Source organism: Phoca vitulina, unplaced genomic scaffold (assembly GCF_004348235.1).
Source record: "Phoca vitulina isolate PV1807 unplaced genomic scaffold, GSC_HSeal_1.0 scaffold91, whole genome shotgun sequence".
NCBI lineage: Eukaryota > Metazoa > Chordata > Mammalia > Carnivora > Phocidae > Phoca > Phoca vitulina.
The window spans coordinates 2,443,476-2,459,042 of NW_022589794.1; the positions used below are offsets into that span (position 1 = coordinate 2,443,476).

The following is a 15,567-nucleotide window of genomic DNA, read 5'->3' on the forward strand; positions in this document are numbered from 1 at the left end:
TGCTTGTGCCGCCCCTGATCACAGCTTTCCGCACGGTGGCACGTCCGTGGCCGCGTGGCCAGCCTGTTGGCAGTGCTCTGGAGACCTGTCTTCCCGCTTGCTGCCTGGTGCCCGGGCAGTAGCTCAGGCTCCGGAGAAGCAGGCGGCCGCTTGGGTCCGTTCCCAGCCGGAGAACGTGCCGGCGGGAAGTGCTGCGGACGGTCTGAGACGCGGTGCTGGGTACTTGGTTTCTTCACGCCTAGCTCCGTTGTGGGGTTGAGTACTGATAACCCTGACTCGTGCACCCTGTGCGCCGGCCTGCAGCTGCGTATGTAAATGCGTTCATTTTGAAAGGAAGCGCTGTATTCCTGCCAAGACGGAGACGTGCTCTTGCTTGGCATGGAGAGACATGTACTAGAAACAAGACAGTGTCTTAGAGCCGCAGCTAGTTGCCGGGCCTGCCACAGTAAGTACCAGACCTTGGGCCTGCCCCTTCCCGGTGACGGAGGGACAGACGGGCGTGCTGGAGGGCTGTGCAAGCACGCGCAAGCCCTGAGCCGCAGCTTCGCTAGCACGGCCCGGGACGCGCGCCACAGAGAGGACATGCGACCAAGTAAGCCACTGAGCTCCTCGGTCGCGCCCGCCCCGTTTCGGGGGTGCAGTGGGCGCGCGTGGCCGTGGCCGGCATATTGGACGGCCCAGATCTAGAACGTGCCCGCCACCGCGGGAGGCTGGGGTGGCGCTAAATCAGAAAGTTGCTGGGCCCAGCACCCCCACGCCTGCCCCTCCGCCCCCCGCGGCCTTTCCTTCTCGCCTTCCTGCTTCTCCCCAGGACACGAGGGCCATCCTGTACCCCTGCACTCCCTCCTTCGGCTGCCAGAGCCCCGCTTACCTGCTCGTTTGCCTGTGTCTGGATTCTCCACTCTGCCCCGTCCTGAGTCATTTCAGAGTCGTTGTCATTTTCAGATAGTTACGAACTACACACTAGAACTTTTCTGAAAAGAAAATTGATTTCTTAAAATATTTTTGGGGCTGTTTTGACATCTTGATGTTTTCACTTCTTTTAAAGACTTGGGATTTATTTATCAATTTATTCATTTGCAAACAATTGGGATAAAAAGTTGAGAGGTGATACACATCTTATAAGTTTAAAAATTCAAGAAGAACCATGATTTTAAGACTTTATAAAAATAAAAATTTTACAGTACTACAGGTTTAAGTTGACGTATTTGCGAGTGAGAAAAACCGAGAGATTTTGCTATGAATTTACTCCTCTGTCAGAATCACCGTTTTTGGTTATCATCAATGATACGCGAGTTGTTAACAAAGGGACATTTAAAAAACGTCAGCGCCCGGAGGATGGTTTGCATATTGTGTGTTAGCCGCTGTCTGCCTTGGTGTGTAATGGATAGTGCAACAGTAACGTAAAACCGAGCTTTGTAACAAATGGAATGCAGTTAATATTGATGAAAAGCTACTTTATCTGGGTTTTAGGAACATCTGATCAAAATGCAGAAGCAGAAACTGCAGCTGCCCCAGCAGGCCCCCCCACCGCAGGCCCCGCCAGGGCCCCCACAGCCCGCTACACAAGTGCAAGTGCAGGCCCCGCCACCCGCGCCGCAGCAGAGCCCCCAGCTGGCCACGGTCACGGCCCCGCGGCCCGGAGCCCTGCTCACGGGCACCACCGTGGCCAACCTCCAGGTGGCCCGGCTCGTAAGTTCCAGTTGATACGTTTGTTTTTCCAAAGCTTTGTCTTGTAACATTTAATTGCACTGTTACTGCTTGCTGAGGACCACGTCAGGTGTGCAGGACCTACAAGTAAAGTAGAAGATGTGCGCTTCCCCCCAAGAGCTTAAGTTGTCCTCGGAGAGGATGAAATACGGCCCGTGGAGGCACTTGAGTCCTGCTTCCCAGGACCTGAGCATCACAGAGCTCACGCAGGCTGGGCGGCTGGAGGAGGCGGGGGGCACGCTGGGCTACGCAGGGAGGGCGAGGTTTCTGTTGGGGACGAGGCCCATGTGGTTGGAGCCGAGGTTACGGGGGAATGAGACCCGTGTGGGGAGGTGGGCGAGGCCGGAACACCGGGCTCTGGTGTCCCTGGGCTTTGTCGGCACAGACTCTGGAGGTTTCTGAAGAGGAGCAGAATGTCACGGTGAAAATAGTGTCTGGGAAGGTCAGTTAAATTCAACAAACATCCGTCGAATGTCCTGTGGGACGGACACTGTCCCATCAGGCAGGCCACTGCCCTGCTGGGGGAGCACCCATCCTGGGCCAGGCACCACCCTCGGCTCTGTACCTCTCACGTGGTCAGTGCCCACAGAGCGCTGCCGAGGCCAGGGGGGGTGTTTTAACGTGAACTCCTCTGTGCAGGTGAGAAACTGAGGCCCTCAGCTTCAGGAAGTAACTTACCCAAGTCCGATAGCTCGTCACCCACAACTCACACGGCGCTCAGGCCCCGCTTCCCGCGTGCCTCGCCCTGACCTTACGTCTGCGAGAAGTGGGGTAGACGTGGACTAAAACTGGGAGAGCACACGTGGTCTCGCCTGTGTTCACAAGAAGTGCAAATCCAGAGGAGAAGGGCAGTGACCCCGCGTGCCGGCCAGGACTGGCCAGATGGGTCGGCGTCCGCTCTGGGAGGGCTTCTCGTCCCCGAGCTACGGAGTGTGCTCACCGTTTTAGCTAGTGGCCCTGTTTCTGTTCTCGCGGAAAGTGGTAGTGGAGTGAGCACAGCGTGCCGGACGTGCAGTCTTGCTGTTTGAGTCGTGTTAGAGGAGACAGGTCCCCATTAACTGGGGAGTTTTCTGACAGCGGCGAGCGTCCCCACGCTGGGGTAGCACGCGACTTCGGAAAGGATTTGCCGTAAGAGGCAGAGAGACAGACTACGAGGTATTTGTAAGCTGGCCCATTTTGCACATTCCACAGCAAGCCACGCAGGTAAGAACGGCGTCTGACGGGCCGAATACTGGCTTTCACGTTCAGATGTGGGCAGTTTTAGGGCCAGGGGTGCTTTTTACTTCTTTATGTTTTCTCAGGTAGTCTGAGTGCTTGTACAGGTAAGACGGATCTGTGGTCCTTTCTGAAGATGTAACTTCAGGAAACGAGCGCTTGGTGGCAGCGTGGAGACCGAGTAGCAGGAGGCCTGTCCGCAGGCGCGCTCTCCGGGAGAGGGTGGGGTGGTGGGGCGACCTTCAGTCGTAGCCGCAGGAGTGGGAGACGAGGGTCTACAGGAGTCGGGGCAGGATGGGGCTCCCCCGAGTTCAGGAGCCGGAAGGAGGAGCGGCAGAGACCAGGGCCACGTGGCAGGGCCTGAACGTCACAGTGAGCGAGCACTGTGGGTCCTGCTGAACCCCCTTTCCCTGCGTCGGTCGGTGATGGGGTAGGAAGCATAGAGCTGCGGCCCTCAGTGAAATGTGTCCCTTCAGCTGACAGCCACTTGTCACCTTTGTGGATCTGTAAATTTCTCACCGCTTGACCTCTTGTGGGGAAATGTTTGCGAAGACGAATGTATCCCGAATATCTCTGGACTCTCCCATTATTTTCACTGTTTAGACCCGGGTTCCCCCTTCGCAGCTGCAGGCGCAAGGGCAGATGCAGCCTCAGGCGCCCCAGCCCGCGCAGGTGGCGCTGGCGAAGCCTCCCGTCGTGTCCGTGCCCGCGGCCGTGGTCTCCTCGCCAGGTGTGACGACCCTGCCCATGAATGTCGCCGGGATCAGCGTGGCCATCGGGCAGCCGCAGAAAGCCGCAGGTACCTCACGGGCAGCGCCTCCCCTCCAGCCCTGTCCCGCCGAGGGCCTCGAGCGGGGCTGACGGGTCTCCTGCCGGCTTCTGTGCAGACACCCATTTCGAGTGTGTCAGGGCACCGTCTGGCCAGCGTGCCTCTCAGAGGCACCCACGTACGAGTTTCAGCCCTTGACCTAACCTGTTACTGTTCGGAACTTTGCACCCTTATGTGGGTGTCGTTGCGGGCCCACAAACATTTTAAGTATAGCTGCGGGGCGGCTGTTCTGTGTCGGCCTAGTTCAGCGTGGGGTGTCCTGTACGGAAAGCGGTCAGTGGGGACAACTCGGTGGCTCGGGGAGTCGGAGGGAGCTTCAGGGAGGTTGTGAGACCCTTGTGCCCACTGAGCACTGTGACTGAGGCCTCGGTGGCTGTTCCCAGGACAGACTGTCGTGGCCCAGCCCGTGCACGTCCAGCAGCTGCTGAAGCTCAAGCAGCAAGCCGTGCAGCAGCAGAAGGCCATCCAGCCACAGGCCGCCCCGGGCCCAGCGGCCGTCCAGCAGAAGGTACCGGGTTCCTGCGGGGGGCTCTCCCGTCGTCCTGTCTTGACGCTGGGCACGGATTGCACGGACAGCAGGAGTGCCCCGCGTGTCTGGCAGCCACACACACAGAAGGCCCTGTGCTCAGAGGTCTCGGGGTGGGAGCTGCGATGAGGCCCTGCGGGGAGAAGGTGATGAGGGGAGCCCGTGGGGAACCGTGAAGCCGGCCATGGAATCGCATGGCTGGGAAGGGGCCGGAGGGGCCCAGGGCGCAGGTGTGGCTCACCGTGCGTGACTGCCTGGGCTCCTCGTGTGCGGAGGGGCTGGGACCTGGCCAGGAGCCAGGCGGGGACCGCGTCCTTGCCCCTGTGTGTGCTTGCGGGGGGGGCCCGATGCGAAGGAGTCCTGTCGGCGTCTCACGGACTCAGACGTTTGAGAGTCGGCTCTGAGCTGACGCGGGTGCCCGGGCTGAGCAGTCCGGAGGCCGGCGTGTGGAAGCCGTGCCCCATGCAGGCACCGCCCCGACCTGCTCCACGTGCTTCCTGGTAGCGTGCAGCCCATGGTGCGGATGGTGATGTGTTGCTGCTTGCCCTGGCCATTGTCCCTGCTGCTTTCTGAGCTGGGGCTAGCATACGCGGGCCGAGGGCGGGGCAGCTGGAGCCAGCGTTCGGAGCAGGGCCGCACGTTACTTTGAGGAAACTGAGGCTCAGAGAAAGGAAGCGACTTGCCTGGAGTCGCAGAGCTGATCACTGGGTGCAGGGCCCTGCAGAGTCCTGGTCCTCCGCTGGGCAGCTCTTCCCGGAGCATCGCTGCTCCCACCGGCAGGAGCCCAGCTCCGATCTGGTCGGGGCTGAGATGCTGCCCGTCCAGGTGCCGCTGTGGTCTGTGGGGACAGCAGAGCAGAGTCGGAAGTCGAGCGGTCCTCGGCAGCCGTGGGCGAGGTGACAAGCTAGGGGGGCACGGCAGCAGGGAGGGGCCACACCGGCTGGGCATCTCCCGGGGGCACCGGGCTGTCGGTGGAGCGGCGTGAGAGGGGCCCCAGGGAAGAGCTGCCCTGGCAGCAGCCCACCGTGCCGGGTGCGTGCCCTTCGACAGCCTCCTCCTGCCGTCCGGGGAGAGCGGGGCCTGGAAGCGAGGTTGTCTGCTCTGACGGGAGAGAGAACACCCGCCTCCGGGCGCTGCCTGCTGCCCGCTGCTGGAGGGTTCCGGGAGGGGCGCCGCTCAGTCACCTCCCCAGTCCGCTCCGGCCGTCCCTGGGCCCGGCTGCTCGGGCGTGGGCCCCGCTGGAGACACTGAAGAGGGGAGGACCAGGGCACTGGCAGTTGGGCCTGGGTAACCGAGTAGGCTTGGCTGGCCACTGAGCGAGAGGTGGCTGTAGTCTTGGTTGATGTTCACGTGACTTGAAAGAAAAGTTCTGAGACGTTGCAGAAATGTTTGTGTGTAGTCGTGGTTTGTAAACCACAGGCTGTGTGTGTGCACGGTCTTCTGAGCAGGATTCACGTTGTTCTGGCAGAGAAAACTTAAAGATTAATCAGGCAAAGATTGTGCATGTAGGTTTGTGATTCCTTGTGCTAAATATTTTATTTTTTTATTATTTTTTTAAGAACTTATTTATTTGACAGAGGTAGCGAGAGAGGGAACACAAGCAGGGGGAGGGACAGAGGGAGAAGCAGGCTTCCTGCTGAGCAGGGAGCCCGATGAGGGACTCGATCCCAGGACCCTGGGACCATGACCTGAGCCGAAGGCAGACACTTAACGACTGAGCCACCCAGGCGCCCCCGTGCTAAATATTTTAGAGTATGTTCCCAAACCTTCAAATTAGATTTAGGAAAGCGTATGTGCATGTGTTTTTTGTCGTGGTCAAGTTTACTCAAGTGATGAGCACACAGAGAGTATAAAGACAAACCTTGGCCCGGTCTCTGAGGGCACTTCTGGACGGAGGAGGCCGGGCACGCCGGCCGGGCAGCTGCAGGACTGGGCGGAAGGCAGGCAGTGCTGGGGGCTTGGGGCGGTCGTGCTGTGGCTGTTGGGGCAGCAGGGGCCCACGGGGAGGCCCTGACGTTCTGAGGAGAGGACGCAGCCTCGCCTGGCTCTAACGTGGGGCGGTCTCTCTTCCTTCAGATCACCGCCCAGCAGATGGCTGCTCAGGGCCAACCGCAGAAGGTCACCTATGCTGCCCCGCCAGCCCTTAAAACCCAGTTCCTTACCACACCCATCTCCCAGGCCCAGAAACTGGCTGGGACCCAGCAGGTGCAGACCCAGATCCAGGTGAGCATGAGTGAGCACAAGGTGGCTCGCAGGACAACAGGTGCCCAGGAAAGTGAGTGGTCAACGTAGAGGGTCCAGAGAATGAGGAAACCAGCACCCCGTTACAGAGCGTTGGGGGCCCTCCTCTGCTCCTCAGAGGCGGCTGGCCCCCTGACACTCCTCGCTGGCTTTGCCGCCTCTGGGGTCGGGGGGGTGTGGCTTGGGGGCCATGCCGAGGTCACGCTCCGGGGGTGGTTCTTCACGTGTCAGGGGGTTCCTCCCAGAGTCAGGGAGTCATCACTCTCCATTGCTCGCTGCCGACGGCCGAGGGGGCTGCTCCTGGCCTGGGGCTGCTTACGGAGGGTGGAGGGAGCAGCGGAGGACCGAGCGCAGCAGCAGTGTGACAGCTTCCGTGTGTGGGAGCCGCACGTGGCTGCGTGGGGTCGGGGAGCCGCACTGTGGGTGTGTGCACACCTGTCAGGCTTCTGCAGCGGTCCCAGCCCCGCAAGCCTCCGCTCAGCCTCGCCCTGCTCCTGCGTCTCGGCCATTGGTGACTCTGTTAGCAGTCAGGGCCCCCCTTCTGCCGAGTGCTGGCTACGTGTCGACCCGCCACTGTTCCCTTTCTGCTGTGAGCCGTCAGGTCTCCATCCCGTTTGTGGCTCATCTTCGCACTTAACTGTACGGTGTCTTTGCGGGAACAGAAGTTCTTAGTTCTAATGCGTTGGAATTTTTTTTTTTTAAAGATTTTATTTATTTATTTGACAGAGCGAGATACAGTGGGAGAGAGAGCACAAGCAGGTGGAGCGGGAGAGGGAGGAGAAGCAGACTCCCTGCTGAGCAGGGAGCCCAACGCGGGGCTTGATCCCAGGACCCTGGGATCATGACCTGAGCCGAAGGCAGACGCTTAACGACTGAGCCACCCAGGCGCCCCTCTAACACATTGGAATTTATCAGTCTTTTTCTTTCTGAACATTGTGTGTCTTAAGAGATTCTTCCCAGAGGTCATGATGTTATTTTCCCGTATCATCTTCTGAAAACCTTGTATTTTTTGTTTTACACTCAGGTTTCTGACCTTCCTGGAATGGGCTTTTCCAGACAGTATAAAACTGGGAATTCAGTTTAATTTTCCCATTAAAAGACCCTGTTGCTTTCAGCAGCACTTTCCTTCTGATCCATAGTGCGACGCTGGCGTAAATCGTGCGTGGTCGTGGCCTCTGTCCGTCCCTCTGGCCACGCAGTGAGCCTCGGCTCCTGGGGACAGACCCTCCCTCCTGTCGGGAATATCCTGCTGTCTATGGCTCTCCTCACTTCCCTGTTGGTTTCAAGTCAGCGTGTTAAGTTCACATAGCATGAGCAGAACTGTTGGGACTCTCACAGGATTACGTTCGTGCACGTTGCCGGGGCCGCGTGCGTGCTTGCAGCGGGGTGCGGAGCTGCATTCGCTCTAGAGGACTCTGGGGGGAAGCGATGTCTTTGCCGTCTTGACTAGACTCACCCACATGATGCGTCTTCTGCTGCCTGGCCCCTTCAGTGCCCTTTAACTAGGTTTTCTGAACTTTTTCCAGGAAGGTCTTATCGCTTGGATTGGATTTGTTCCTAAGTAATTAGTGTTTTCTGATGTTTCTGTAATCATGTGTTTCTCAGTTTCTGTTTTCTGTCTGTGCCTTTCTCTTGAATCCGGGCTGCCTTGATCGAGCCCTGTTCCTTGGACAGTTCGTCTGTGGCCTCTGGCGCTTCCTTTGTCCCCAGGCAGGTGGCCTGCGCCGAGTGGCGGCCGGCGTCTTCCTCTTCCCCTGCCCGTTCCTTCCTGCTCTGCTGTGCTGGCGCAGCCCACAGCCTCCCTGGCGGGTGGTACATACGGAAGCTCAGCTGTATCGCTGTTAATGTGATCGTTTTGCAAGGTCTGATTTTTGAAGTCATCCTTCAGTAGAGTAAGAAAATTCCCTTCACCTAGTTTGCTGGAAGATTCTGTTCTTTTTTATGGTGGTTTTTGTCTCCCCCAGGGTCGAGGCCTCTGTCTGTCTCTGGGCCGACGACCCCAGGTTCACAGCTGCAGCTGGATGGCTAGCCCCGTTGCAGACTCTCAGTCCTGGCTGCCTCTGGACAGGTCCCCAAAGCTGCGTGACCTCTCGGGCGCCTCGGCCCGCACCTGTGTGCACCCGAACTTCTCCAGCTCGAGGGCAGTGGTGCTGTCCTCCCTGACTGAGGCCTCTCTTGGGCCAGACCCTCCGGCTGATGGACACAGCTGCGGGGCCGGCGGGCGGCCCTGCTCTGGCTCCTCGCTGACAGTGGGCTTGAACTTGGTCTCTCGTCTGCTGCACCCTGCGTGACCCTGAGCGTCTCGCGCGCTTGGGGTGAAAGGTGCTACCACGCCTCGGCTCCTTGCTCTGGGTTCCCCCCTCTGCTTAGCCTTGGGACTGGGGGTTCTCCCCAGGCGGCGGTGCTGCGGGCCGCGGTGTGCAGGTGGGGCGCGGCGGCTCAGCGAGTCCTGCTTTCCCGCCAGGGCTGAGAGCACTCAGGCAGGGGCTCTTTGTCTTAGCAGGTCCTGTTTACAACTTTGACTTCAGTTACAGTGAACTAGTAGGTGCTTTCCGGTGATCTCAGGTTTTACAGTGAGAACTCGCACTGACTTGGAATCGGTCATTGACAAGGACGTCATGTCCTTTCACCTTTCCTCTAGAATTATCTTGGACACACTTCCTTTCATCCCTGTTCTACCAGTTAGACACCCAGGCGGGGGTGTCCCGGCCCCCAGCAGCTGCCTCCTCAGGAGCCTGTTCTCCTGCAGAACCGACACCCCGACAGGGTAGACGCGAGTGGCCCGAATTGTCTTCCTGCACAGAGGCAGACACATACACACGGGATGACGTGTTTGCAGAAGGCAGGCAGGGCGGAGAGTTTCATCAGGAAGAAAGATCTCAGTCGCAATTGAGGAAAATATAGCAAGATGATATGAAAACTACTTTAAAATGTTGGGCATCTCATCTCATCCCTCCCGGAGCAGCGCCCAGACTTGAAGAAGGGACTCTCGTGAGCACTCTGTCCTCAGTTTAGTTCTCTTACATAAACTTGGAACGGTTGTTGGTAAAAGGAAAACCATGACTGAAGGGTGAGGGCAGGTAACTTGCTAGTCCCAGCTGCCTGCAGACAAGGAAGGCGGGCGTTACTCTGCAGGAGGGATGAGTGGCTCCCGGCCAGCAAACGGAGAGTCGCTCTTGGGTGGCATCTGGCCCCCGATCTGTTTTTGCTTTTGCATTAAGAACTGAGAAGGAAACAGAGGGGGAAGAATCTTCTTGTGCACACATTCGTTTGAATTCTACATTTGGCTTGTTTTGTTTTGTTTTGTTTTGTCAAAGGTTGCCAAACTCCCTCAAGTTGTCCAACAGCAGACGCCCGTGCCCAGCATCCAGCAGGTCGCCTCTGCGTCTCAGCAGGTAGGACCTGCAGACACACAGCCCTCCGGGGAGTCCCACACGGACTTTGCAGTAACCTTCGCGTTTCCTGTTAGGGGAGTTCTTGGTTTTCACTCTGAGAAAGTAGAATATCAACTATCAGAGAATCACTTTTGATGTTGATAATTCAGAAAAGATTAATTTTGGGGACAACACTTAATCCTTAGGCTAGCAGGACACAAACTGAACACAGTTCAAACTCAGTGTCACAGTGTACGAAAGGAGCCCGTCCACCTGTGGGATCATTCCTTCAGCCGGCAGTTTCAGATGCGTCCTCCAAGCCGAAGCCCCCATACCTTAGTTTTAGGGAAACAGAAAACACAGTCTGCCCGCAGCGACCTTGGTCCTGGGAGTGTCAGTACTACTGGGGACAGCAGTGACCATTGTCACTGAACCAGCAGGCTCCTGCCTTTGTATTTACTGCTGCAAACCGTGGCCGTGGAAAGCAGTGCTTTAACAAAACACTGTTTTGTTCAGAATCACGTGGCGTGCAGATGTCAAGGAACCAAATAGCCCTAAAAGCTGAATGCCGCCACCAGGCCCCAGCTGTCAGCCTTTTCCCAAAAGCAACAGTGATTCCGTTCAGGGGCTCTTTCCTTCTTCTGTGGGGTCGGAAACCAGAGGTCATACTGTGATGCGGCACGTCGTTCTCACATGTCACAGAAGCGTCTGTGCTGACGAGGTTCCTAAAACCCCCCTCCCCATCCCCAGGAACGTCTGATCGGCCGTGTCACTAGGTCTGTGTTTTCTAGGCCGTGTGTGTTTTCTAACCGTTCTGGCCCAGGCTTCCCCACAGACTGTGACCCTGACCCAGGCGACGGCGGCCGGGCAGCAGGTGCAGATGATCCCCACGGTGACAGCGACGGCGCAGGTGGTGCAGCAGAAGCTCCTGCCGCAGCCGGTGGTGCCGAGCGCAGCGAGCCAGCTGCAGAGCCCCGGCATGCCCAGCGCCGCCCCGGTGCCGGCCAGCTCCGACAGCCCCAGCCAGCAGCCCAAGCTCCAGATGAGAGTCCCTGCCGTCAGGCTGAAGACGCCCACCAAGCCTCCGTGCCCCTAGGAGCAGTGGCGGGGCGGCCTCAGGGCCACCGTGCCCCCCCACCTGGCCAGGAGCGGGCACAGCTCATTGTGGGACCGTGGTGGTGTCGGTTGAGGCCCCGGGAGGTTACAGTGGAAACAAAGTGGCGTGTCCTCATTTTATCACCCTGCCTCCAACACCGCGGGGCTGGCGAGCCGCATTACGCGCCCCCGTTTCCGTATCCGGTGACCAGGGAGGAAGTGCTGGTGGCGGCGTCGGCCTTCTGACTCCTGCAGAGCGGTGGTGCGGGCTCTGGAAAGCCATGCGGACTCTGTGTGCAGTGTTCTGCACGTGGCCACGCGGAGCGTGCAGCGAGTCATAAAGCAGACTTCCTGAAGCGACAACGTGGTCTTGGACGGTGTCCCCTCTGCTCGGTTCCGTATCCCTAACTGAACACTCGTTCTGGTCCTTGGAGAGGAGAGAGGCCGGCTGAGGGAGAGCATCTCAGGTCCGAGGAAGCCAGCGTGGTTTCTTCTTTCCCTCCTAAGCGGGATTTCCAGGCACATTCATGACCTGCTCCCGGCCGTGGTGAAGGGTTACCATCCCCGATTGAGTTTTCATTCCAAAGAGCAGCCAGTGGGGCTGCCCCCGGGCCCTCCCCGCCGTGTGCGGGTGTCCACCTAGCACATCCAGGATACTCCCCCAGCTTGCAGACGAAGCTCGTGTTTAAACGCAGCACACCGAAGCAGGCCCAGACTGCTGTGCGGGTGTCCTTACGCAGCAGAGGTCACCGCTGTGCGAGGGGTGGGGGGATGCCTGTCCCCGCCCCCTCGCGCTCCTGCCCGGCCCAGGCAGGATCTGCTGACGGTAGAGAAGCTCCGCGGACCGAGTGCAGGTGTCACCTACAGAAACGGGCGTCGTGAGCCCTTCATCATGGGCTGGTAACGCCAGACTTCTGTTGCTCGCAATGCCGGGGTCTTGCACGGGAGCAGATGCACTCCCTTGTGGTTCCGGGTAAAGCAGAGAACCTTCTGTGCAGTATTTGGGGGTGCAGTTGAGGGACAAAGAGGAGGCCATGTGTTTGCTTCTGTTTTGTTTTTTTACTGCGGCAAGCTAATAGAAGTGTTTGCGGTGGGCTTGATTGGCCGAACCATGTCTGTTTTCCTGGACGCTTTCGCCCAGGCCAGCGCGCGTGCTGGCTGACCCCTCTGCTCTGGCTCCGTGGCTCTCTTCTGTTACTGGGCCCAGAAAATCAGGTCGTGTCGGGTCTGTGTGGGCATTCTGAGAGATTTTCACTCTTCATTTTCTCCGTCCTTCCCCATGTACCACTTGAAGTGACACGAAGGAACGTGGACCGTAGTTTTTGGTTTCCCATCGATTTGTGTGGACAGGAACGTGGCGGCATTTACTGAAGCAGCTAGGCAGCCCATTATTGAGCTCTGGGTGAGAAATTTGGAGAAAAGTAAAAATCAAGTGTTGAAAACGTGGAAGGGACTGAACGTTTTAGTTCACTTGAATTACGGGGAAGCCGTCCTGTGGTCTGTGTTCTCGCACCCACACTGGCTGGTTCTGGCGTGGCCGGAGCTACTGGGAGAGGACACAGCGTGCAGGGCGCTCCGGCTCTCTTACCCCAGACATGCCGAGCTACAGTGTGTTTCAGCTTCTTGGGATTTGTGCGCCCCGTTCGTCTGCCCCTTGCCTTTCTTGGGGCGCCGGCAGGTGGCTCGGGGAGGAAGAGGCCCCGGCCGGGCCTGCTGTGGCGCACCCTGCTCGGGGCTGCCCGGACGGAACGGCGGGAGAGTGCAGAGCATCTCTCAGAACTGAGCTGGGGTGCGAGCGCGGGGGGCGGGGGGCTCCTGCCTTCCTTAGTGCACCAGTGAGAGTCCCTCGTGGGCGAGGGCGCGTCCTTCACTGGCTCCTGACGCAGAACGCAGAGCAGACGGTTGCCTTTCGTCCTACTTAGACGCACCAGCGGCCTCGCCGGCTTCGCTAGTTGCTCCAGGAAACATCCTCCTCCCCGTGCGTGGTTTTCTCGGTCTTCTGTTGTCAGGGGTACACTGTCCACGTTTCTGAGCTCAGTACAAGTGTGGGGGTGGTCTGTCCACGGACTCCCACATCGCCCGAGGACTGGCGTTCTGGCCGGGACAGCGCGCGATGCCCAGAAGTCACACCCGCCGCCGGAATGCTGTCCGAGCCGTCCTTCTGCACTGACAGCCGCTGGCCCTAAGGCCAGGCTGTTTCCCAGGAAGCCGGGCCTGCGCCTGTTCCCGCGCGGTGCCTCCCGAGGCTCGCCTGTGTGCGGTCCTCACCGCTTTCTATTCCCTGTGTAACCACGCAGCTGTTGCGTTTGAAATATAAAGGAAGAAGACTGAGATTGTAAATACTTTGTAAACATACCCATTTGTACTTGAATAGTAGGGTTTTAAAAAGGGCACTGATATCCCGCCAAACAAAAGGTATAATAAAATGACCTTTTTCTATGCTTTCTCGTTTTCGCTCTTACAGAAAACTGGTATTCAAGTTAAAGTAAGACACTAGTTGTGTTTCTTTGGTGTGAAGAAAACACAAAGGGAAAACACGCAGGGTTGGAGGCAGGGGCCCCCACGCCATGGAAGGAGTGGGGCATGCTGGGTGGTTCTCAGGGAAAGCTGCTCTCTCGCTGGGGAGACGGCCTTCGCGCTCCAAACATACGTGTGGAGGAAAACCTGGTACGTGTGGACGCCGCCGCCGCTCTGTCCTCATGTGACCTGCCGCCCACAGGCACCCCGTCTGGTGGACGGCCGGGTGCAGCTTCGCACGCGCTCTACTCAGCACCCCTCTAAGCAGGCGGCCTGCACGTGTAACTTTTATTTATCATCTCTTTTGCTTTTATATTACTTCTCCTTTTGTTAAAAAAAAAAGTTGCCTAGGTGGCTCAGTCGGTTGAACATCCGACTCTTGGTTTCGGCTCATACCATGATCTAAGGGTCCTGGGATCCAGCCCCGCGTTGGGCTCTGCACTCAGCATGGAGCCTGGTGGAGATTCTCTCTCCCTCTCCCTGTGCTCATCCCCTGCTCACTCCCTCGCTTGCTTACTCTCAAATAAAACCTTAAAAAAAAAAAAAAGGTTGCTGATAACAAAAAATTCCAACCTTTTAATTAAAAATGCGCAACTTCATACAATGCTAAGAAGCACCCCAAGTAACCTGTGGTTTTTATCTTCCACTGCAGAAATGCGGGCCCAGGAACCACATGGGCCTGTAGCCTCGGGCTCCCATTTCATGTCCCCCCGCCCACCTCGGAGCCAAGCGTGCAGTCACCTGCGTGCACAGACCTGGCTGGGGAGTCATGGGGCACCTCACTTACGACCCTTTGCCAAGTGCCTGCCGGGTGCTTGGTGTGGAGAGGATGGGGTGCTCCGTGGGTGTGTGGCTCTGCACTCTGGTACCTGCCTCCCATGTGACGGGGCCCTGGCTTCCTCCTGTGTATCCTTCTCCCAAGGCGGCTGTGACATTTGCAAAGCTCTTAGCCTCTGCACTTGGTAGATTATTTCATCGTGATTATTCTCAACGGAGAAGATCGTGTGTTTTCCGAACCCTTCTGTCACCATGACTGTATGAGCACGTCCTTGCCAACTGTATGTGGCCAGGAGGCCGAGGGTGAGCTCATCTGGCCCCAGGCTGTATTTGTGTGTGTGCATTCGAGGTGGGGCGGGTCGCTAAGTGCAGTGATGCTGTCTGGCTGCAGTGGGACGCGCCTCTGAGCCCCGGGGTCCATTTGCCGCCACCTCCAGCACGATTCCGTGTAACGTAGGACACGCCCAGTAGGCTCGCACAGGCCACTTGCCTACAGCCAGCTTTCAAGGTCTCAGGTCTGTTAAGCAACCTTGTCTCTGCTGCTCAGGTCTCGTGTCAGCCTCGGCCAGGGTGCTTTCCACGCTCCAGATTAGGGGCTGTGGTTTGGGGAGAGAAGAGGGGGACTTCTGCTGTAGGTCTGGGCAGTGGTTCTTCCCTTCTCTGTCCTTGGCCCGCATCGTCCATACCCTAAAATAATCTTCCAAAGGTCTCACCTTAATGGATAATTAGGGTGCGTACATTCAGTGAAATAGAGCGCAGCTACTTTTTTAAAAGATTTTTTATTTATTCATTTGGGGGAGACAGAGAGAGAAGGAGCAGTGGGGAAGGGCAGAGGGAGAAGCAGGCTTCCCGCTGAACAGGGAGCCCCATGTGGGGCTCGTTCCCATGACTTGAGCCAAGTGACCATGACTCCTCTCCACACCATGACGCTTCACCAACTGAGATGCCCCTAGAGCGTAGCTATTAAGAACAGGCAGAGCTATATAGTCTGGAATGGGAAGGTCCCGCTAAGGTTCAGTAAGCAGGAAGGTGTAGGACTGTGTGGGATGCTGTCAGAATGGAGCTACACGTATGCCTGGCTGTGCGCAGAATATCCTGGAAGGGTGTGTCTGCCTCTGGGGAGGGAGACGGCGGGAGGGTGCTCACGGATAAAGGGGTGTCTACTTTGTACCGTGTGGCATGCCCTTTTAATTATTTAGGCAGTTTGCCAAGTACATGAAGCATTAAGGCTCCAACAATAGCGTTCTCATCATGTGCTGGCCCTGCTCGGGACCCTTTACGGG

General features: G+C 57.8%; 1 protein-coding gene across 4 annotated transcripts in view; it reads left to right on the forward strand.

The window, feature by feature from the left end:
* The window catches only part of EP400 (E1A binding protein p400), a 97,160-nt gene extending 83,380 nt beyond the window's left edge, over positions 1-13,780 (forward strand). For all 4 annotated transcript variants that reach the window (XM_032396306.1, XM_032396305.1, XM_032396307.1 and 1 more), the window contains 6 exons: positions 1,474-1,692; positions 3,529-3,724; positions 4,138-4,262; positions 6,357-6,503; positions 9,839-9,916; positions 10,719-13,780. In XM_032396306.1, the coding sequence (XP_032252197.1) occupies positions 1,474-1,692; positions 3,529-3,724; positions 4,138-4,262; positions 6,357-6,503; positions 9,839-9,916; positions 10,719-10,991 (1,038 nt within the window). In that variant the 3' untranslated portion in view covers positions 10,992-13,780. The remainder of the gene's footprint in view (positions 1-1,473; positions 1,693-3,528; positions 3,725-4,137; positions 4,263-6,356; positions 6,504-9,838; positions 9,917-10,718) is intronic.
* Positions 13,781-15,567: the final 1,787 nt, after the last annotated feature.